The sequence below is a fragment of the Tachyglossus aculeatus genome, chromosome 3, assembly GCF_015852505.1.
Source record: "Tachyglossus aculeatus isolate mTacAcu1 chromosome 3, mTacAcu1.pri, whole genome shotgun sequence".
In the NCBI taxonomy this organism is placed as follows: domain Eukaryota; kingdom Metazoa; phylum Chordata; class Mammalia; order Monotremata; family Tachyglossidae; genus Tachyglossus; species Tachyglossus aculeatus.
Window position 1 is genome coordinate 45,662,645 of NC_052068.1, and position 23,621 is coordinate 45,686,265.

General features: G+C 43.0%; 1 protein-coding gene across 3 annotated transcripts in view; it reads right to left on the minus strand.

The window, feature by feature from the left end:
- The window catches only part of MYPN (myopalladin), a 112,746-nt gene that overhangs the window by 86,594 nt on the left and 2,531 nt on the right, over window positions 1-23,621 (minus strand). For 2 of the 3 annotated variants that reach the window (XM_038743790.1, XM_038743788.1), the window contains exon 2: window positions 155-1,102. In XM_038743790.1, the coding sequence (XP_038599718.1) occupies window positions 155-1,101 (947 nt within the window). In that variant the 5' untranslated portion in view covers window position 1,102. Of the gene's footprint in view, window positions 1-154; window positions 1,103-21,487; window positions 21,514-23,621 lie in introns of all 3 variants that reach the window. The other variant, XM_038743789.1, reaches the window with a different exon arrangement.

Genomic DNA, 23,621 nt, shown 5'->3' on the forward strand with positions numbered 1-23,621 from the left:
CACAGCTGACAATTGACAGAGCCAGGATTTGAACCCATGACCCGACTCCAAAGCCTGTGCTCTTCTCACTGAGCCACACTGCTTCTGGGAAATTTTTTTTATCAAGGAAAATGCACTTACTGATCTTGCAAAGTAGTTGGTGGGATAGGTTTACCTGACTTGAGGCGGAGGAATCCCTACTACTATGCAATCCAGTTGCACTCGGGTTCCCTCGGGAACTTCTCGGCTCCTTAATTTCTGAGTAAAACGAGGCGGCTGTCCCAAGGGCTCCTCATAATACAAAGAAGAAGGCGACGATCCCGGGGTGACCTCCCCACTGGCGACTTCATTGGCAGCTCGTTCGTTTTCCAGCCGTTCGGCCTCCTGCTGCTCAAGGGCATGATTCACTTCATTATCCCGGGTGTCTCGGGGAATGGGGATGGGGACTGAAGATCTCTCTCGCCTTTCTGACAAATCGGAGACTCCAGAACTGGTATCCTGTGCCACACGGTTTTGAGATTCCAATTTGCTCTTGTGGTTTTTGCAGGCTCGGGGTCTGATCCTTTTGGAGCTGTGGGCTTTGAAAAGCGAAGACAGTTCCTCAATGAAGTCTGCGGCCTTGTTCAAGAAGACTTTTTTGGACTGAGCTTCGGAACTGTACTGAGACTTCTTTTGCTCCTTGGTGTTGTCTTTAGAGTCGGCCGGAGCCCGCGAGAGCTCCTGACAGAGAGTTGGAATAGTTTGGGCCACTTGCCTGTTCGAACCCAATTTTGGAGAGTTTTTCAGCTGCTCAGAAGGACGGCACACATGGGACTGGGTCTCCTCCACGGGATCCTGATTGATAGCCCGCCTTGCTAGATTAACACTTTCATTTAATTCTTCTTGGCTCAGGAAGGCAGAGAGATCTGGAAGGTCATCCTGTCCCCCTCCTCCTCCTCCTCCTCTTCCTCCTCCTCCTCCTCCTCCCTCAGTCGCTCCAGAAGCGCTGCCAAAATGGAAAGGGTGGGCGGATGGCTCTGCCCGGCTCCTCTCGCTGTTTCCTCGATGTCTGGTTTCAGCCAAATAGCTTTCCCGGAGGAGCTGAGATATAGAAGTGGAAGCTTCTATGCTGTCTTCTTGCATGCTATCAACAAAAGCGAAGAACAGGATCATTCCTCAGGAATGGTCAATTTGTTACTGCGTTTTCTTAAAAACAAGAAACTTAGAACAAGATATGACTGTAAGTAAGGTACTGGTAATACATCATTTACTCCACAGACTCTGAGATTATTCTCAAAATATGAAATAAATGTGAACTCAATTATGCTTGGCTGAAATAGGGGGAGGACTTAAATACAGACTATGACCATCACGATCTGGTAATAGTAATGCCATTTCTACTATATATGACAAGCAGTGTGATCTATTTAAAAGAGCATGGGTCTGGGAATCAGAGGACCTGGGTTCTAATTCTGGATCCACCACTTGTCTGCTGTATGACCTTGGGCATGTCACCTCACTTCTCTGTGCTGCAGTTATCTCATCTGTGAAATGGGGATTAAGAATGTGAGTCCCATATGGGACATGGACTGTGTCCAACCTGAGTAGCCTGTATCTACTCCAGTACAGTACAGTGCCTGGCTCATAGCAAGTGCTTAACAAATACCATTGGAAAAACAAACAGCTACACATTCATTCATTCATTCATTCATTCAATCGTATTTATTGAGCACTTACTGTGAGCAGAGCACTGTACTAAGCGCTTGGAAAGTACAATTCAGCAACAGAGATAATCCCTACCCAACAATGGGCTCACAGTCTAGAAGAGGGGAGACAGACAACAAAACAAAACAAAAAACAAGTAGACAGGCATCAATAGCATCAATACACACACACACACACACACACATGCACACACACCAACAGAATAAAATATCCTTTGTCAATTAACAGACTCACCTCTGACAGAAAATGCATTGCTAGACATTCAAGATAGAAAAAAAAAACTAAGTTAACTTGGCTACCAACAATGTGACACTTTTCTTTCTTTTCTCAGGAAAGCCCTTTACTGTAGAAGATTATGCTTCCAGATGTTGCCACTGCTATGTAATCATGGCTTAGAACAGTGCTCTGCACATAGTAAGTGCTTAAAAAATACCATCATTATTATTACTATGGGTAACCCTCTTTACTTCAGTTCCCTCTTCAATCAATCAAACTCTCTCTTCAAAAACCCTGTCTCCCCGTCTCCTCCATCCCTTGCTTCTAATGACCAGGCTACCTACTTTACTGAGGAAATTGAAACTATCAGGCCCGATCTTCCTAAAATCTCCACTTCTCCTCTCCAGTCCCTCCCTCCTCCTGCCCTTTCTTCAACTCCCTTTCCTTCCCAGCAGTATCTCAAGAGGAGATCTGCTTTCTGTCAAAATCCACCCCTCCACCTGTACATTTAATCCCATCCCTTCATACCTTATCAAAACCCCTACCTCTTCCCTCACAGAGTGCCAACTTCAACTGTGTGCTCTCCAGTGGCTTCTTCCCTACTGCTGTCAAACACACTTATGCCTCCCCTATCCTAGAAAAAAAGTCCCTTGACCCCATGGCTCCCTCCAGTTATTGTCCCATCGCCCTTCTACCATTCTTCTCCAAACTCCTTGAGTTGTTTACACCCACTGCCTCAAGTTCCTCTCCTCCAATTCTCTCCTTTACCCCCTCCAGTCTGGCTTCCATCCCCTTCACTCCACAGAAACCACCCTCTCAAAGATCACAAATGATCTCCTTCTTGCCAAATCGAATGGCCTCTACTTCATCCTAAACCTCTTCAACCTCTTAACTGCCTTTGACACTGTCGACCACCCCCTTCTCCTGGAAACATTATCCAATCTTGGCTACCCTGCCACTGCCCTCCCCTGGTTTTCTCTAGCCACTCATTCTTGGTCTCTCTCATGGGCTTCTCCTCTATCCCCCACCCCATAACTGTGGGTGTCCCTCAAAGTTCAGTTTTGGGTCTCCTTCTATTCTCCATCTACATTTGCTCCCTTCGAGAACTCGTTCACTCCCATGGCTTCAACTACCACCTTTATGCAGATAACTCCCAAATCTCCATCTCCAGGCCTGATCGCTCTCCCTCTCTTCAGTTTCACATTTCCTTCTGCCTTCGAAACATCCCTACTTGGATGTCCCCCTGTAACCTCAAGCTTAACATGTCCAAAACAGAACTCCTTATCTTCCCAACCAAACCCTGCCCTCTCCATAACTTTCCCATCACTGTAGATGGCGCCACCACCCTTCCTGTCTCACAAGCCCATAATCTTGGCAATCCTTGATTTCTCTCTCTTATTCATCCCAAATATTCAATCTATCACTAAATCCTGATGGTTAAATCTTCACAACTTTGCTAAAATCTATCCTTTCCTCTCCATTCAAGTTGCCACTATGTTAATCCAAGCACTAATCCTATCTTGCCTTGATTACTATATAACCTACCTCTCTAACCTCCCTGCCTCCTCTCTCCCCACTCCAGTCCATATTTCTGTCTGCTGCCTGGATTGTTTTTCTACGAAAACATTCAGTACATGTTTTCCTACTCCTCAAGAACCTTCTGTGGTTGTCCATCCACCTCTGCATCAAACAGAAACTCCTTACCATTGGTTTTGAAGCCCTCAATCACCTTGCCCCTCCTACCTCACTTCACAGCTTTCCTACTACAGCCCAGCCCACACACTTCACTCCTCTAATGCTAACCTACTCACTGTACCTCAATCTCATCTATCTCACCACTGACCTCTTACCCATGTCCTGCCTCTGGCCTGGAACACCCTCCTTTTTCATATCTGAAAGACATCTACTTTCCCCACCTGCAAAGCCTTACTGAAGGCATATCTCTTCCAAGAGGCCTTCCCCGACTAAGCCCTCACTTCCTCTTTTCCTACTCTCTTTCGTGTCACCCTTGCAGAGCACTGTACTAAGATCTTGGGAGAGTGCATTATAGCAATATACAGAGTAGGTATACATGTTCCTTGCACATGATAGACTTACAGTAAGTGGGAGAGGCAGACATTGATATAAGTGAATAAATATGTACCTAAGTGCCAATGGGGCTGAGGGAAGGGTGAATAAAGGGCGCAAATCCAAGTGCGAGGGTGACACCCTGATGTGCTCCCTTTATTCACTCCTCCCCTCAACCAGTCCCACAGCATTATGTACATATCTGTAATTTATTTATTTATATTAATGTCTATCTCCCCTTCTGGACTGCAAGATCACTGTGGGCAGAGATCCGTCTGTTATATGGTGATGATGATGATGACGATGGCATTTATTAAGCGCTTACTATGTGCCAGGCACTGTTCTAAGCACTGGGGAGGATACAAGGTGATCAGATTGTTCCACGTGGGGCTCACAGTCTTCATCCCCATTTTACAGATGAGGTAACTGAGACCCAGAGAAGTGAAGTGATTTGCCCAAAGTCACACAGCTGACAGTTGGTAAAGTCAGGATTTGAACCCATAACCTCTGATTCCCAAGCCCATGCTCTTTCCATTGAGCCATGCTGCTTCTTGTGTCATACTCTATCAAACACTTAGTACAATGCCCTGCACCCAGTAAACACTCAATAAATACAATTGATTGATTTATTACAAGGTTTCAGGGATCTGAGGGATTCATTTATTCACAAATGTAAAGTACTCCCATACAGTGAGTAATAAATTGCAAATAAATGTTTTTCAGTAGAACCACATAATGGGATGACTTCACTTTCCAAAATATGATAACAAGAGTAGGCAAGAAAGCAAAACAGAAAATTTTTATGACTTTAGGTAGTTGTATTCACAACTACCTTTTCTACATTAGAATGTGAAGCCCTGAATGCACAAACAGTGCCTCTCTCTAAATGATTTATAGTATGCCAAGCACACTGTGGTAACTTAATTAACACTGTTGTCATCATTGATGCTACTAATTATAACCTAGCAACAGTAAGAAGTACTATTACTAATAATATAATGAATGTAAAAAGAATGGCAAATCCAGGCCATGACTACATAAAGTTCTTTTGCCCCAATTTTTCTTATGTTTTTCTCTCTTGGTTCTTTAAAATGTGATGAGAACAATTTCATTTGGCTTTTTTAAATAATAAATATGGGGTTTACATTCAGACAAAAGTTTCAGTGCTCATTCTTTTTCTCCCTCTTTCCTGGAAGCATCCCTGTCCCAGCTCTCTCTGTCCCAGTTTCATCCCAATCTGTATTTTTTAGGCCAACAGCCAAATTCCTAAGGCACTATCTGAGTCTCTGCTGATATTCACCACTGCTACAGATAGGAAAATTATCAAACGTTTTGGTGCTGAAGTGACCCCAGGGAAGGGTAGGAAAGATAAATTGCAAAGCACAGTCTTGCCAAAACGTGTTTTCATTACTAAAACTCAGGCCGTGCAAGGAAGCTTGGAATTTTTGTCTTTCTGAGACTTCTTTAGAATCACGTTCTTTCACAAAGCTTTGGCATGAGGCTGTGAAAGCAACTTCTGGTTTTAAGTCAGCCATGCCCAATGTATAACACATATGACGATAGTAAGGGTTGAATGACCCTTAATTATTCATCTCCCCAGAGTATTCCTCAGGTGAAATGTCACAGTCTCCTTTTTATAATTGAGAAAACTGAGGCACAAAGAATAAATTAATTCATTCATTCAATCGTATTTATTGAGTGCTTACTGTGTGAAGAGCACCATACTATGTGCTTGGAAAGTACAATACAGCAATAAAAAGAGACAATCCTTGCCCACAGTGGGCTCCCAGGCTAAAGGGGAAGAGATAGACAGCAATACAAGTAAAGAGGCATCAATATAAATAAGTAGAATTATAGATATATACTTATATACATAAGTGCTATGGGCAGAGAGATGGGGAAAGAGTGAAGGGAACAAGTCATGGTGATGCAGAAAGGAGAGGGAGCTGAGGAAAAGCGGGGCTTAGTCTGAGAGAGCCTCTTGGAGGAGGTGTGCCTTCAGTAGGGATTTGAAGGGGGAAGAGTGATTGTTGGATTTGAGGAGGGAGGGCATTCCAGGCCAGAGGTAGGACGTGGTCCAGGGGTCGGCAGTGAGACAGAAGAGGTAGCAGCACAGTGAGAAGGTTAGCACCAGAGGAGCTGAGTGTGTGGGCTGGGATGTAGAAGGAGGGAAGGGAGGTGAAGTAGGAGGGGACAAGGTGATGGAGAGCTTTCAAGCCAATAGTGAGGAGTCTTTGTTTGATATGGAAGTGGATAGACAACCACTGGAGATTTTTGAGGAAGGGGGTGATGTGCCCTGAGTATTTCCGTAGAATGAAAATGATTTATTCAAAATCTCACAGCTAGTGGAAAAGCCAGAATTAGAATACCTTCATAAGAACATGAGCAATACTCTACTGGAGCAGACAAATGATCCATTTAGCACAGGTTTCTGCATTCGGTTATGGCAGTGAGGATATTTAGAGAAATAGCATGGTGCTGTTTGACATCTTTGATCTACATTCTCAGTGATAGGGAAGTACTTCCCAATAACTTTAAGTTTTCCGTCTAACAACCCATCATGAACACTTCATTCATTAATCTATTTCATCTTTTTAGCGCCTTCTAAGGAGTTTATTTTTACCCATAAATTGATCCAAACTCTTCTGCCTGCAAAATTACCAGTAGTAACAAATCAGTCAATGAATCCATCAATGGTTGATTATGCTTATCACCATCTGTGTGGATATAGTGTCAAAGGCACTTTTAGTAAAGTCCTGGTAATTCTATTGTTGCTCAGGTACGTGTACTTCTGTGTCAGTGTTCTTTGGTAACTTGGTAGGACAAGGAGGGCCTAGTAATTAGATATCTCAGTAATAATGATAATAATGATGGCACTTGTTAAGCGCTTACTATGTGCAAAGCACTGTTCTAAGCACTGGGGAGGATACAAGGTGATCAGGTTGTCCCATGTGGGGCTCACAGTCTTAATCCCCATTTTACAGATGAGGTAACTGAGGCACAGAGAAGTTAAGTGACTTGCCCAAAGTCACACAGCTGACAACAGGCAGAGTCAGGATCTGAACCAATGACCTCGGACTCCCAAGCCCGTGCTGTTTCCACTGAGCCACACTGCTTCTCTAGCTATATAATTTGAAAAACATGAAGATAAAGGATAGTTAGGTAGATAAAAAAATGACTAGGCAGACTCATGGAAAAGACATATCTGGTTAAATAAAGGAGTTATTTTTAAAAAGACAGAAAAAATCCAAGGCATCAGCACTTAGAACAGTGCTTTGCACATAGTAAGTGCTTAATAAATGGCATCATTATTATAGGTGACATTAGAACAAAGACACCTTAATCAATCAATCAATGGTATTTATTGAGCACTTACTAGGTGTAAAATACTGTATTATGCGCTTAGGAGAGTACAATGCAATAGAGTTGGTAGACTCGAGACTGTGAGCTCGTGGGCAGGAATTGTCACTCTTTATTGTTGTATTATATTTTCCCAAGCGCTTAATACAGTGCTCTGCACATAAATATGATGGAATGAATGAATACTCCCTACCCTAGAGGTACTTACAGTCTATTTGGTCAGTGCTTTTCTTTTACAAAATGCTACCATATTGCTTCCAAATGTCCTTACAACATCCCCTCAAAGTAAAAAATCACAGTTTTTATTAGCCCCCGCTTTACAGTTGAGGAAAATAAGGCCCAGAGACATGTTCAGTAACTTGCTTAAGGTCACACAACAGATGAGTGACAGTACTGGGAATAGAGTCTTTCTCCTATCTCTCAACCTCATGCATTTTCCTCTAGACCACATTATACATACATATATATATATATATATATATATATATATATATATATATATATATATATATTCATTCAGTCGTATTTATTGAGTGCTTACTGTGTGCAGAGCACTGTACTAAGCGGCTTGGGAAGTACAAGTCGGCAACATATAGAGACAGTCCCTACCCAACAATGGGCTCACAGTCTAGAAGCGGGAGACAGACAACAAAACAAAGCATATATATATATGCTTTAATATATATATTAAAGTATCTTCTATGGACCTGACCTGGTAATTTATATAATTTTTTTTAGTGATGTTGGTTAAGCACTTACCAGGTACCAAACACTGTACTAAGCACTGGGATAGATAAAGTATAATCGTGATGGACACAGTCCCTGTCCCACATAGGGCTCACAGTTTTAATTTCCATTTTACAGATGAGGGAAGAGAGGCACAGAGAAGTTAAATGAGTTGCCCAAGGTCACACAGCAGACAAGTGGAAGCAGAAAAGGGGAAGCAGCATGGCTCAGTGGAAAGAGCACAGGCTTTGGAGTCAGAGGTCAGGGGTTCAAATCCCGGCTCCACCAACTGTCAGCTGGGTGACTTTGGGCAAGTCACTTAAAACTTCTCTGTGCCTCAGTTACCTCATCTGGAAAATGGGGATTAAGACTGTGAGCCCCCCGTGGGACAACCTGATCACCTTGTAGCCTCCCCAGCGCTTAGAACAGTGCTTTGCACATAGTAAGTGCTTAATAAATGCCATTTAAAAAAAAGTGGAACTGGGACCCAGGTCCCCTGACTCCCACATTCATGCTCTTTTCACTAGGCCACACTTCTTCTCTACCTCTGTGCCTCTGTTTCTGTATCTCTTTCAAGGTATATAGAAAGAGACAGGTATCAATTTGACTTCTTCCTAAAAATCTTATTTCAACAAATCTCTGTCATGGAAACTGTGAAAAATCCCCAAACTGTTGTGCTTTTTTTTTTTCTCTATCTGGGGATCAAACATTATATGTAACTTCATTTTTTATTTTCTTCTGTATTACCAGCTTATAGATTTTGTTTTATTTTGAAATCTTTTCAACCAGAACAAGAAAAACTGGATACTATCCAACAAAACTTTAATCTTCATTGACACTGTCCTCTCCTTGTTCTACTCCTTCCTCTCTGGCTGCTCATTCTCAGTCTCTTTCCAAGGCTTCTCCTCTGTCTCCCACACCTTAACTGTGGGAGTCCCTCAAGGCTCAGTGTCTCGGCCCCTTCTATTCTCTATCTACGCCCACTCCCTTGGAGAATTCATTCGCTCCCAAGGCTTAAACTACCATTTCTATGTGGATGATTCCCAAATCTTTCTCCAGCCCTGCTCTTTCTCCTTCTCTAGAGTCTGGTATTTCCTCCTGCCAACACCTCAAACTTAACATGTCCAAAACAAAACTCATCTTTGCACCCAAACCCTGTCCTCCCACATCTTTCCCATCCTCCCTGCTTTGTAAGCCCGTAACCTGGGCATTATCCTCGACTCATCTCTCTTTTTCAACCTATTCAATCTGTCACCAAATCTTGTCACTTAAACCTTCACAACATCGCTAAAATCCATCCTTTCCTCTCCACCCGAACTGCTACCACAATAATTCAAGCATTTACCCTATTCCACCTTGATTACTTCCCTGTCTCCTGCCTCTACCACCTCCAATCCTTATTTCACTCTGCTGCCTGGATCATTTACCTACAAAACATTCAGTCCATGTTTTCCCTCTCTGAAGAACCTCCAGTTGTTGCCTGTTCCCCTCTACATCAAACAGAAACTCCTTACCACTGGCTTTAAGGCACTCAATCATCTTGTTCCCTTCTATCTTACCTCTCTGATTTCCTACTACAAACCAGCCTACACTTTTTACCCTTCTAATGCCAACCTATTCACTGTACCTTGATCTAATCTATCTTGGCACTGACCCTCTCCCACTTTCTGTCCCTTACCTGGAACTCCCTTCCCCTTCATATCCAACAGACAATAACTCTCCCTTCCTTCAAAGCCTTATTTAAAGCGTATCTCCTCCAGCAGCCCTTCACTGTTAGCCCCCGTTTCCTCTTCTTCCACTGCTTTCTACTTCACCCGTGCACTTGGATTTACACCCTTTATTCACCCAACCCTCAACCCCACAGTTCATATGTGTAATTTATTTATTTATATTAATATCTATTTCATCCTCTAGACTGTAAACTCATGGGCAGGGAATGCGTCTACGAACTCTGTTATACTGTACTTTCCCATGTGCTTAGTTCAGTACTCTGCACACAGTGTGTTCAATAAATATGATTGATTTGTTATGGAGCCCTATGTGGGACGGAATCTGCCTGATGTGACTGTCTTGTGTCTGCTCAGTGCTTAATGCAGTACTTGGTACATTTTAAGTGCTGAAGAAACAGCATAGCATTATGAGATTGCACTCAGCTATCTAAACCAGATAAATTATAAATAGTCATTCTCACAAAGCAGGTAAACTTTTGTTGCTTCTAACATGTATGGTGAATTAGGTTCAACTACATTTCCTTCCGGGATTAATTTAGAGATGATAAAATAAACAGTTCACAAGAAATTTGTATTTTATTTTGGTTGCATAGGCTAAGGAATTGTCATTGCCTTTGTCAGTCACTTTCACAGGCTCCTCCGCTGCCTCCAACTCTCTTACTGTGAGAGTCCCTCAAGACTCAGTTCTGGGTTCTTTTCTTCATCTACACCAACTCCCTTGGAGATCTCACTCACTCCTATGGCTTCAACTACCATCTTTACGCAAATGATTCTCAAATCTACTTCTCCAACCCTGACCTTTCTCCTTCTCTAGTCTCATCCTCCTTCCTGACTTCAGGGCATCTCTACTTTGATGTCCTGCCGAAACCACAAACAAAACATGTCTAAAGTAGAATTCCTCACCTTCCCACCAAAATCTTGTCCTCCCTCTGTCTTTCCCATCACTTCAGATGGTACTACCATCCTTTGTGTCTCATAAGCCAGTAAATTGACATTATCCTCGACTCATCTTTTTCATTCAACATACATATTCAATGTCACTAAATCCTGTCAGTTTTACCTCCACAACAATGCTAAAATCTGCCCTTTCGTCTCCAAACTGTTACTATGCCGAACCAAGCATTTATTATATCCCTTCCTGACTACTGCATCAGCCTCCTCATTGACCTATCTGCCTCCTGTCTCCTCCCATTTTAGTCCTTACTTCACCCTGTTGCCTGGATCATTTTTCCGAAACACCATTCAGTTCACATCTCCCCACACCTTAGGGACCTCCAGTGGTTGCCCATACATCTTCATATCAAACAGAAACACCTTATCATTGGCTTTGAAGCAGTTTCCCTCTTCCTACTTTATTATTAATATTATTAATAATTCTTAATATTAATAATTGTGGTATTTGTTAAGGGCTTACTATGTGCCAGGTACCATACTAAGCTTTGGGGTAGGTACAAGCTAATCAGGCTGGACATAGTCCCTGTCCCGAGTGGGGTTCAGAGTCTTAATCCCCATTTTACAGATGAGGGAACTGAAGCACAGAGAAGGGAAGCAACTTGCCTAAAGTCACACAGCAGACAAGTGGCAGAGCCAGGATTAGAATCCAGGTCCTTCTCACTCCCAGGCCTGTGCTGTAACCATTAGGCCACACTTTAAGTTAACATTTTACCTTGGTGATCTCTCACTGTAACAAAAGCCAACCCTCTGCTCCTCTATAATAATAATAATGATGGCATTTGTTAAGCGTTTACTACGTGCAATGCACTATTCTAAGTGCTGGGGGGGGGGGGCGGATACAAGGTGATCAGGTTGTCCCACGGGGGCTCACAGTCTTAATCTCCATTTTATAGATAAGGGAACTGAGGCTCAGAGAAGTTAAGTGACTTGCCCAAGGTCACACAGCGGACATGTGTGTAGAGAAGCAGCGTGGCTCAGTGGAAAACAGTGCGGGCTTTGGAGTCAGAGGTCATGGGTCCAAATCCCGGATCCGCCAATTGTCAGCTGTGTGACTTTGGGCAAGTCACTTAACTTCTCTGTGCCTCAGTTACCTCATCTGTAAAATGGGGATGAAGACTGTGAGCCCCACGTGGGACAACCTGATCACCTTGTAATCTCCCCAGTGCTTAGAACAGTGCTTTGCACATAGTAAGCACTTAATACATGCCATTATATTATTATTATTATTATTGTTATGTGGCAGAGCTGGGATTAGAACCCATGACCTCTGGCTCCCAAGCCCGGGCTCTTTCCACTGAGCCATGCTGCTTCTCTATCACCAACCAACCCACTGTACCTTGCCACTGACCCCTTGCCCTCTCCTTCCTCTGGCCTGGAACTTCCTCCTGCTTCATGTATGACAAACCACAACTCTCCCCACCTTCAAAGCCTCATTAAAATTACAACTCCTTCAAAACACCTTCCCTGAAAGCCCTCATTTCCCCTACTCCCTCTCCCTTCTGCATCACCTGTGCACTTGGGTCTGTATCTCCTAAGCACTTGATATTCACCCCACTCTTAGCCCCAGAGCACTTATGTACATATCTGTAATTTATGTTAATGTCTTTCTTCCCTCTAGACTGTAAACTCGCTGTGGGCAGAGAACATGTCTACTGACCCTATTGGACTGTACTCTCCCAAGAGCTTCATATAGTGTTCCGCGTACAGTAAGTACTCAATGAATATCATTGATTGATTAACTCAACCCTTTAGCCTTGTCTATATAGGATATATATAACTTGTAAAGTGGGTATTGTGTTGGAAAAATGCTTTCGTCCTGCTGAGCTTGCAGTGCTAAACTCACGTTAAGTGCCGAGAACGTGTCAAAAGGGATTATACAGCATTATCACTTTTGGAGTCACTTTTGGTGCCACATACATACTTTATTTTAGTTTCCCATCCTGCCATGGGAACCTGGCATGGTGTCAGCATGTCCAATTGCCCATCAACATTTAATGACTTCCCACCCCCGCACTGTATTTCCTCTCTCATTGCCACTTTGAGTGGCCTCAGTTCAGACTCCAGAGTTCCGGGAGGAAGAACAAGACCACCCACATTCACAGCAGCTGCTAGCAACCAGAAGAACTTCCAGATAATAATAATAATAATAATAATAATAATAATAATAATATCTGTTAAGCGCTTACTATGTGCCAAGCACTGTTCTAAGCACTGGGGGGAGATACAAGGTAAGCAACGTTGTCCCACGTGGGACTCACAGTCTTAATCCCCATTTTACAGTTGAGGTAACCAAGGCTCAGGGAACTTAAGTGACTTGCCCGTCACACAGCTGACCAGTGGTGGAGCCGGGATTAGAACCCATGACCTCTGACTCCCAAGCCCAGGCTCTTTCCACTGAGCCACGCTGCTGCAGCTCCACTGGAAAAAAAAAATACACCCTTTCCCCAAGCTCAACCTAATGCTTTTCTGCCCCACACAGCTGAATTTTGACAAAAAGTACTACTGGAGGGATGAACCTCCTGCGTATTCCATGTCTTCTTAATCAAAACCTCAGCCACAAAGTACTGTGAAATTCCTGAATCTGATGTTGGGGGTTGGAGGAAAAGGTGCATTTGGGTAAGTTTATAAAATATTCAGTAGATTTGTATGTCTTTTTTTTCTTAAGTGTTTCAGAGTCTCTAGAGGAAAGAGCACGGGGCTAGGAGTCAGAGAACCTGGGTCCTAATCCCAGCTCCGCCACTTACCTAATGTCTGATCTTAGAAAGACCCTTAACTTCTCAGTGCCTCAGTTTCCTCATCTGTATAATAGGGATTTGATACTTGTTGTCTCTCCTACTTCAACTGTGAACCCCATGTGTGAGGGATTGTATTCAACCCAATTGATTTTTTATCTATCCCAGTGCCTTGAATGTTGAGACATAGTAAGCACTTAACAAATACTATTTAAAAAAAAAAACTTGAAGGGAAACGGGTCAGGATGAAAATAAATGGGATCTGACAAGATCTCAGATCAGATATCTTTTTTTTTTTAAGACCAATGAAATAGGTCCATGGTTGGGATAGAGACTGGGAACTTTTTTTTTCCTTCTTAAAACTATAAAATTTCCAGAGCTTCTAGACACCTCAATCTCACATTAGGAGGCAGTAATCAGGAAACAGGGAAGGGACTACATTTAGTTCAGCCAGATGACATGTTTTTGACAATGGAAGCTGGCAGTAACCAGAAGATGGAATTAAGGAATGTTCTTCCAACAAAAGTACACTGTCTGGATACAGTGATGTGGGATTGAAAGAAAGGATTATGCACACATGTTGATGCTGAACCATTAAGAATTTGATTCTAGAAGAGAGACTAGAGGAGAATATATTTGGTACAATTCAATAGCTGTCTTCTTTGGATTATTAGCTGTTTGTATTTTTCCATTTTAGTCATGATCCATCAGCCTTATAGAATGGTGTTGCAAGAAAAAATGTTGGGTTAAAGCTATATTTCTCCAAGGGCTTTGTCCTCTATCATGGAAATATTCTATACTCAGCAGGCCCAAACCAAGCACTAAAACTTGATAAATTACCCTGAAAGGTCATGTAAAGCAGCACAGCTCAGTGGAAAGAGTATGGGCTTTGGAGTCAGAGGTCATGGGTTCAAATCCCGGCTCCGCCAATTGTCAGCTGTGTGACTTTGGGCAAGTCACTTAACTTCTCTGTGCCTCAGTTACCTCATCTGTAAAATGGGGATTTAGACTGTGACCCATAGGACAACCTGATCACCTTGTAACCTCCCCAGCACTTAGAACAGTGCTTTGCTCATAGTAAGCGCTTAATAAATGCCATTATCATTATTATGTGATGCCACTTCTTGTTGGAAGCATTATAAAATGAACCTGTGGTTAGGGAAAGATGGACCTTTCTCTCAGTCTTTAGAAAGGATGGTATGATAAAAGGGGCAGTTTAATAACAACATTGCCAGAATTTGCAATTCCTGGAGCTGGCATTTCAACCAGTTTTAATCTATTACTAGTTAGTCAGTCACTACTCTGCATTGCACTACTACTACTACTGCTACTACTACTACTAATGATTATGGTATTTGTTAATGCTTACTATGTGCCAAGCACTGCCCTAAGTGCTGAGGTAGATACAAGATAATCAGATTGTCCCATGTGGGGCTCACAGTCTTATGGGTTTTACAAATGAGGTAACTGAGGCACAGAGAAGTGAAGTGGCTTGCCTGAGGTCACACAGCAGACAAGTGGTGGAGCTGGGATTAGAACCCATGTCCTCTGACTCTCAAGTCCGTGCTCTTTCCACTAAGCCAGGCTGAAGCTGCTTCTCAGCAGTTGGGACAGTACAATATAACAGTAAAACAGACACATTCTGTTCTACACGTACAACAGAATATATAACAGATACATATATATATATATATATATATATATAATGCCATATAATGTTCTGCTATATATTCTACTATTAGTAGAACACCCTTTAAGAAAGACACAACTGGGGAAATTGGTCTTGACCTCCACTGTTCAAACGAAGAGAGGCTAATAGATGAATGGTATTTATTGAGCAACTTCCTGAGTGCAGAACACTGTACTGAGCGCTTGGGAGAGTACACTCCAACAGAGTTGGTAGACACGTTCCCAGCCCACAAGGAGTTTACACTCTGGAGGGGACTGACTATAAATAAATGAATTACAGGTTTGTACATATGTGTTGAGGGTAGGGTGAACATCTAGTGTTTAAAGGCTACATATCTAAGTGGGTAGGCAACACAAAGAGAGAGAACACAGCACTGGCCTTGGAGTCAGAAGGATAATAATAATAATGATGGCATTTGATAAGCGCTTACTATGTGCAAAGCACTGTTCTAAGTGCTGTGGGGGGATACAAAGTGATCAGGTTGTCCCAAGTGGGGCTCACAGTCTTAATCCCCATTTTACAGCTGAGGTAACTGAGGCACAGAAAAGTGAAGTGACTTGTCCAGAGTCTCTCAGCTGACAAGTGGCAGAGCTGGGATTAGAACCCATGACCTCTGGCTCCCAAGTCAGTGCTCTTTCCACTGAGCCACGCTGCTTCTCAAATCACCATCAGAAGCTGAATGAAGATAATAATAATAATATTGGTATTTGTTAAGCGCTTACTATGTGCCAAGCACTGTTCTAAGTACCGGGGTAGATACAAGGTAATCAGGTTGTCCCACGTGGGGCTCACAGTCTTCTTCCCCATTTTACAGATGAGGTAATTGAGTCACAGAGAAGTTAAGTGACTTGCCCAAAGTCACACAGCAGACAAGTGGTGGAGCCGGGATTAGAACCCATGACCTCTGACTTCCAAGCCAGGGCTCTTTCCACTGGGCCACACTGCTTCTGATTCGAATCCCAGCTCTGACACTTATCTGCTGTGTAACCTTTGGCAAGTCACTTAACTTCTCTGTGCCTCAGTTTCCTCATCTGTAAAGTGAGGATTAATACTGTGAGCCCCACGTGGGACATGGACTGTGTCTAACCGGATTAGCTTGTATATACCCTAGTGTTTAATATAGAAGCACGTGGCATAATGGATAGAGAACACGGCTTGGGAGTCACAAGGTCATGGGTTCTAATCCCACCTCTGCCACTTGCCTGTTGTGTGGCCTTGGGCAAGTCACTTTACTTCTCCATGCCTGTTTCCTCATCTATAAAATGGGGATGAAGACTGTAAGCCCCAAGTGGGACAGAGACTGTTCAACCTGATTTGCTTGTATTCACCCCATCGTTTAGTACAGTCCCTGGCATACAGTTAGTGGTTAGAAAATTACACAATTATATATAGTTATATAGTACCTGGCACATAGTAAGCATTTAACAAATACCATGAAAAAATGAGAGGGTGTAGCGAATAAGAGGTTTTAATTAAAGAAGGTTTCTTGGAGGAGATATCATTTTAATAAGGCTTTGACAGTGGGGAGAGTGGAGGTCTGTCATAGATGGAGGAGGAGGAAGTTCCAGGTCAGATTGAGGAGATGGGAAAGGAATCAGCGGTGAGTTACATGAGAATGTGGCACAGTGAGCAAACTGGTGCTAGAGGAGTAAAGTGTGTGGGCTGGGCTGTAGTAGGAGATTAGTGAGGTAAGGCAGAAGGGGACAAGCTGATTTAAGTTTTTAACTCGATGGTAAGGAGTTTCTGCTTTGATGTGGTGGTTCTTGGACTGGTTTTTTTTTTTTAAGGAAGATGATGTGGCAGCAGAATGAATTGAGGACTAAAGAGGGGAGAGACAGGAGACAGGGAGGTTAATGAGGAGGCTGATGACGCTGTAAAAGTGGTGAAGTAGAGAAGCGGTGAAGTGATGAAGTAGAGAAGCAGCGTGGCTTAGTGGAAAGAGCCCGGGCTTGGGAGTCAGAGGTTGTGGGATCTACTCCCAGCTCTGCCACTTGTCAGCTGTGTGACTTTGGACAAGCCACTTAACTTTTCTGTGCCTCATCTGTAAAATGGGGACTAAGACAGTGAGCCCCATGTGGGGCAACCTGATTACCTTGTATCTACCCTAGCACTTAGAACAGTGCTTGGCACGTAGTAAGCACTTAACACATACCATAATTATTATTAAAAGCAGTATATGATTAAGTGCTTGAATCAGTGCAGTAGTAGTTTGGATGGATGGAGATGAAAGGGTAGATTTTTGGCGATGCTGTGAAAATAGAACTGACAGGATTTGGTGACAGACTAAATATGTGGGTTGAATGAGAGGTGAGTTGAGGTTAATGCCAAAGTTAAGAGCTTGTGGGACAGGGACAAGAGTGGTGGTGTCTACAGTGATGGGAAGGGCACGGAGAGGACAGAGTTTTACATGGTGTTTGTTAATCATTTACTATGTGTTAAGCACTGTTCTAAGTGCTTAGGTAGATATAAGTTAATCAGGTCAGACATAGTCTCTGTACCACACAGGGCTCACAGTCTGTTTTGTTTTGGACATGTTCAGTTTGAGATGTTGGTGGGACATTCAGATAGTGATGACCTGAAGCTAGGAGGAAATGCCAGACTGCTGAGAAAGAGAATGGTCAGGCCTGGAGAGATAAATTTGGGAATGATTCATATCAAGATGGTAGTTGAAGTCATAAAGTGATCTAATTCTCCAAGGGGGTAGGAATAAATGGAAAATAGAAGGGGACCCAGAACTAAGCCCTGAGGAACCTCCACTGTCAGAGGGTGGGAGGCAGAGAAGGAGCCTGTGAATGGGATTGAGAAGTAACATGCAGATACAGAAGAAACAGGAGAGGATAGTGTCAGTGAAACCAAGTTGGATAATGTTTCAAGAAGGGGAAGTCGTACAATGTCGAAGGCAGCTGAGATGTCGGGGAGGATTAGGATGGAGTAGAGGCTGTCAGATTTGGCAAGAAAGTCATTGGTGATTTAAGCAAGGACCATTTCCATAGAATGAAGGGGGCAGAAACCAGATTGGAGGGAATCAAGGAGAGAATTGGAGGAGAGGAAGTGGAGGCATCAGGTACAGACAACTCACTCAAGGAGTTTGGAGAGGAATGGTAGGATGGAGATTGGGTGATAACTGGAGGGAGCCAAGGGGCCAAAGGAGGGATTTTTTTTATAATAGGGAATACATGAACATAGGTTTTCTTTAGTGTGTGGTACTTAAGTGCTTGCTATGTGTCAAACAGTGTTCTAAGCACTGGGGAAGATATAAGATAATCACGGCAGAGACACTCCCTGTCCCCCACAGGGCTTGCAATCTAAGAGGAAGGAGAAGAGGTATTAAATCTCTATTTTATAGATGAGGTAACTGAGGCACAGAGAAATTGAGTTGCCCAAGGTCACACAGAAGGTTCTAATCTTCTATGAGAAGTTGTGAATGGTTGGAAATGGCAGCCAGGAAGGGAAGAAGGGAAGGAACAACTGTTTTGCTAAGGTATGAAGGGATGGAGCTAGTGTTGCAGGTGGAGAGAATAAATTTTGAGAGGAGGAGAGATATCGCCTCTTGAAATGCTGTTGGGAAAATTAGGAGAGTCCAAGAGGGTGCAGGAAGAGGGAAGGACTGGAGAGGAGCAGAGGAGATTTTAGGAGATCACAACTGATGGTTTCTATTTTGTCAGTAAAATATGTGGCCAGGTCATTAGAGGAAAGATACTGGGGGTGGGTCAGGGGACAGGAGGTTGAGGAGGGAATTAAACATTGGGAACAGCTGGTGTGGGTTAATGGGTATGGGAGTCAATAACGATGGAGAAGTATTTTTGTTGCGCAGAGGAGAGGGCAAAATTAAAACAGGTGAGGACGTATCTGAGATGGATGAGGTCCGCCAGGTGTCTGGATTTCCTCCAGTGGCACTCTGCAACAGCAGCGGAGGAAGCGGGCTGCGGAGGTGATCCAGGGTTGTGGGTTAGTGGTATGAGATTGTAGTTGGCTAATCTTGAAGGATCCCAGGGATCTGGTTAGTTCTGGGTGCCAGTATTTGAGGAAATGGGCTATAGCCAATAAGCGATGGTCCATGCCCCGTGCAGAGTTCGGAGCCACATGAAAAGCCTGATGGATCACGGCAATAATGATTGAGGTATTTGTTAAGCACTTACTATATGCCAAGCACTGTGTATGTACAAGGCAATCAGGCCAGACACAGTTCCTCTTCCACATGGGACTCACAGTCTCTCTAGACTGCAAATACGTTATGGGCAGGGAACATGTCTGCTAATTCTGTTGTACTGAACTCTCCCAATCGCCTAATACAGTGCTCTGTACATAGTAAGTGCTCAACAAATACAACTGACTGATAAGGTATTTCATCTCCATTTTACAAATAAGAAAAGTGAAGCACAGAGAAGTTAAGTGACTTGCCCAAGGCCACACAGCAGGCAAGTGGCAGAGCCAGAATTAAAACCCAGGTCCCCCGACGCCAAGGCCCATGTTCTTTCCAATAGGCCACTCTGCTTCTCTAGGTCACTCCATATAGTGTACTTCAGATAAACGTCCTCCATTTACCTAGCAAAAATAGTATGATGCTATTGAGATTTCTAATCCTACTCTATTTCTATTCCCAACATACATTCTTTAAAGATCTGTCCATTAATCAGGAGGAATTTATTGGGCATTCATTCACAGGAGCCAAAACTCTGCAGCACCCATTTTGAAATCCAGACTGAACACGAGGTAAAATCATTGTCTAAATTCTCAAAAACCTTAAAATTGTAAAAGAAAAACAAGGCAAGAGAAACACGCTGTTAGAATAAATCAGTCCTCGGAATCAACAGTTCATTGGCGTGGCCTAGAAGGAAGTGGTTTAAGGAGCAGAATTAGCACATCAGCGAGTCATTCTGACTCTTAAAACCCTCCCATCCTGGAACTGATAGCCTTGAGTCAGCTAACATGCGCTTAAATTCAGTTGCAGCTAGGGTAAAGGATGGAGATTAAGTGGGGTAGGAGAAAACACACACACACAATCTCTTTTTTTCTCTCTGCTTTGAGAGGGTAATGTCAAGGCCCTGGGTAACTTGCCATAATGGAATGACAATGTTGAAACCGGAAAATTGGCACTCAGTAATGGCTCAATTTATACAGTACATGTTTGCGCTGGTGAAGGCATCTTCGTGAAAACACTTTAGGCTGAATGATCAATGATTTCGAGCTGAAGGAGACTGGGAGATGGGGAACAAGTAAGAAAGTAGATCATGTGCAGGTTGATCAGAACATGAGAAAGGGCTCTGTGGTAGGAAATGGGGAAACAGGCTGATGGAAACTATAATTGGTGCCTAAAAACCCTTATTGAAATAATAGTAATAATAACTGCGGTATTTGTTAAGTGCTTACTAAGTGCTGGGATGGATACAAGCAAATCAGGTTGGACACAGTCCTTATCCCATATGGGGCTCACAGTCTCAATCCCTATTTTACAGATGGGGTAACTGAGGCACAGAGTAGTGAAGTGACTTGCCCAAGGTCACCCAGCGGACAAGTGGCGGAGCCAGGGATTAGAACCCATGACCTTCTGACTCCAGGGCCCGTGTTCTAGCCACTAGGCCATGCTGCTTCTCATGTTCTTGAAAGAACATTCAACTGCATGGATATCAGAATTCACAAAACTGGAAAGAAGAATAAGGTTGGGGAACACCCACTAACCTTTACTAAACCATGCAGGTAGGGAATGCATCTGTTTATTGTTATATTGTCCTCTCCCAAGAATTTAGTGCAGTGCTCTGCACACAATTAGTGGTCAATAAATACAATTGAATGAATGAGTGAATTTTAATCACAGATATTCATTCATTCATTCAATCGTATTTATTGAGCGCTTACTGTGTGCAGAGCACTGTACTAAGCGCTTGGGAAGTACAAGTTGGCAACATATAGAGACGGTCCCTACCCAACAGCGGGCTCACAGTCTAGAAGGGGAAGACAGACAACAAAACAAAACATATAAACAAAACAAAGTAAACAGAATAGTAAATATGTACAAGAAAAAACAAACAGAGCAATAAATATGTACAAACATATATACAGGAGCTGTGGGGAGGGGAAGGAGGCAAGGTGGGGGGGGATGGGGAGGGGGAAGATATAGCACGTTATGGATCTGTACTTTGTAAAATGGCTACTTTCTGTCCTTTTCCTAACATCTTAACACATATTAAAGGAAAAGAAATTTAAATTCTCCAACTACTCCATGGGGTTTTAGGAAAACCGTCTTCAGAAGGTGAGGCAATTGCTTCAAGGTGCAGCATGGCAGGGGCGGCAGCAGGGGGGCAGGCGTGTGTGGTGGCTTGTCACCTTACCTGTAGGAGGAAGCGCCTGTGTGAACCTGGGAAGGGAACACAATAACTCTGGAATAAGAGAGCGGTGTATGACATCATTACACTCTGCTGAATTTGCGTGCAGTATAACATAATAATAATACTAATGATGGCATTTGTTAAGTGCTTACTATGTGCAAAGCACTGTTCTAAGCGCTGGGGGGGGATACAAGGTAATCAAGGGTGTCCCACGTGGGGCTCACAGTCTTAATCCCCATTTTACAGATGAGGGAACTGAGGCTAGAGAAGTTAAGTGACTTGTCCAAGGTCACACAGCAGGCATGTGGCAGAGCAGGGATTCAAACCCATGACCTCTGACTTCCAATCCCGTGCTCTTTCCACCGAGCCAAGCTGTTTCTCCAATGATGCCAAGGATGATGATGTATGCACACGCAGTGTAACATCATGTCATCTGTAATGGTGCCAATGTTTTCAGTATTAGATAATAATATGGTAAGTAATGGGAGGGGCGACAAATTCTTTCCTGCCTCAGTGTGACCAAATCTCTAAAGCCAGTCCTGGGTTTTAGGATAGAGAAAAGGTTTTCTTCCTCACTATATTGTAAGGTCCTTGAGGGCAGTGACTGTGCCTGCCAACTCCATAGTATTATATTCTTCCAAACGCTTCATAAGTTGTTCATTAAGCACTCAACAAAAACCACTGATTGATTGGTGGAAACGAACTGTGTACAAGCAACCAGCCACCCAAAGACTTGTTTGTTTTCCTTACTGAACATGGTCCTTGGGGAGGAAGCCCCCACCGACTAATCTCTCATCTCCCCAACCTATTCTCCCTCCCTCCTGCATCAACTATACACTTAAATCCATACCCCTAAGCTCTCTGATACTCATCTATCCCCTTGGCACTCAAGTACATATGTCACACCTGGTTGCTTCTCCTACCTGCAATTTATTTTAATGTCTGTTTCCCATACTAGATTGTAAATTCCTTAAGGACAGGGATCATGTCTACCAACTCTACCGTACTTTCCCAAGCACTTAGTATTGTGCCCTGCACACAGCAAGAGCTCAGTAAATACCACTGATTGATTGATTAATCTGATTAATTTGAACACAGAGCTCCATGTTCAAGAGACCTTACCAAATACCCAACATTGAGATGACTCTGATGGTAAATGTTGATTTAGAATTTCTCACTGATAATTATTGAGCTTGATTCCCCTTGACATCTGGAGGTTGTAAGTGAGGTGTCTTTCTTGGGGAGAAGGGGAGAAATTTGATTAGAACTTACAATGTGCCATGTAATTTGCTAAGCTCTGAGGTGGTTACAAGAAAACAGATCAGACAACACAGTCCCTGCCCCATATGATGTTCACAATCTAAGTGATAGGGAGAGCTGGTATCTTATCTTGATTACATAGATGAGGAAACTGAGGCACAGCAGACCAGTGGCAGAGCAGGGATTAGAATTCATATCTCGATTCCTAGTCACATGATCTTTCCACTAGGAAATGCTGTGTCCTAGACTTTCCACTCGGGCTTTTGTCTGGGAATTCCCTGTATGCTAGTCTCCAACACGCTTCTTAAAAGTTGGGATTTGCCCAGTAATTATTTTCCCAAGTCTTTTCTTAGATAATATTCCTTACACATCAACATTGCTACAGTGTAAAGCATACTTCCCACTTTTAAAAAAAGACAAACCTAATTTAATGGCATACATATTTATATACCTTGTATAATTTGTAGTACATTACATATTACTATGTTTCATTATATTTAGACCATACAATCAGCACTTGAAGATCACTGTTTACTTTAAGATTAAGATAACTTTGGCATCTCAGTCCACTTACTGGTCAGTAGAACGCCAATTAACAAGGCCAAGCAGAAACACGGATGTTCCCCACTAGCCAAAGCCCTCCTGAAAGATAACTATAAGGCATTCTCTGACTAATAACTAAGGTGGCCATAGGTGATTCCCACCTATTCAATGCAGGCACGTGCCCCTATGAGGAAATGACCTGCTTCTTGACTTCTTTCTTAGGTGTCACTGTGGCCTAGTGAAAAGAACAAAGAGCTGGGAGTCAGAGGACTGGCCTGCTAGGTGACCTTAAGCAAGTCACTTAGCTTTTATTAATAATAATAATTATTATTAT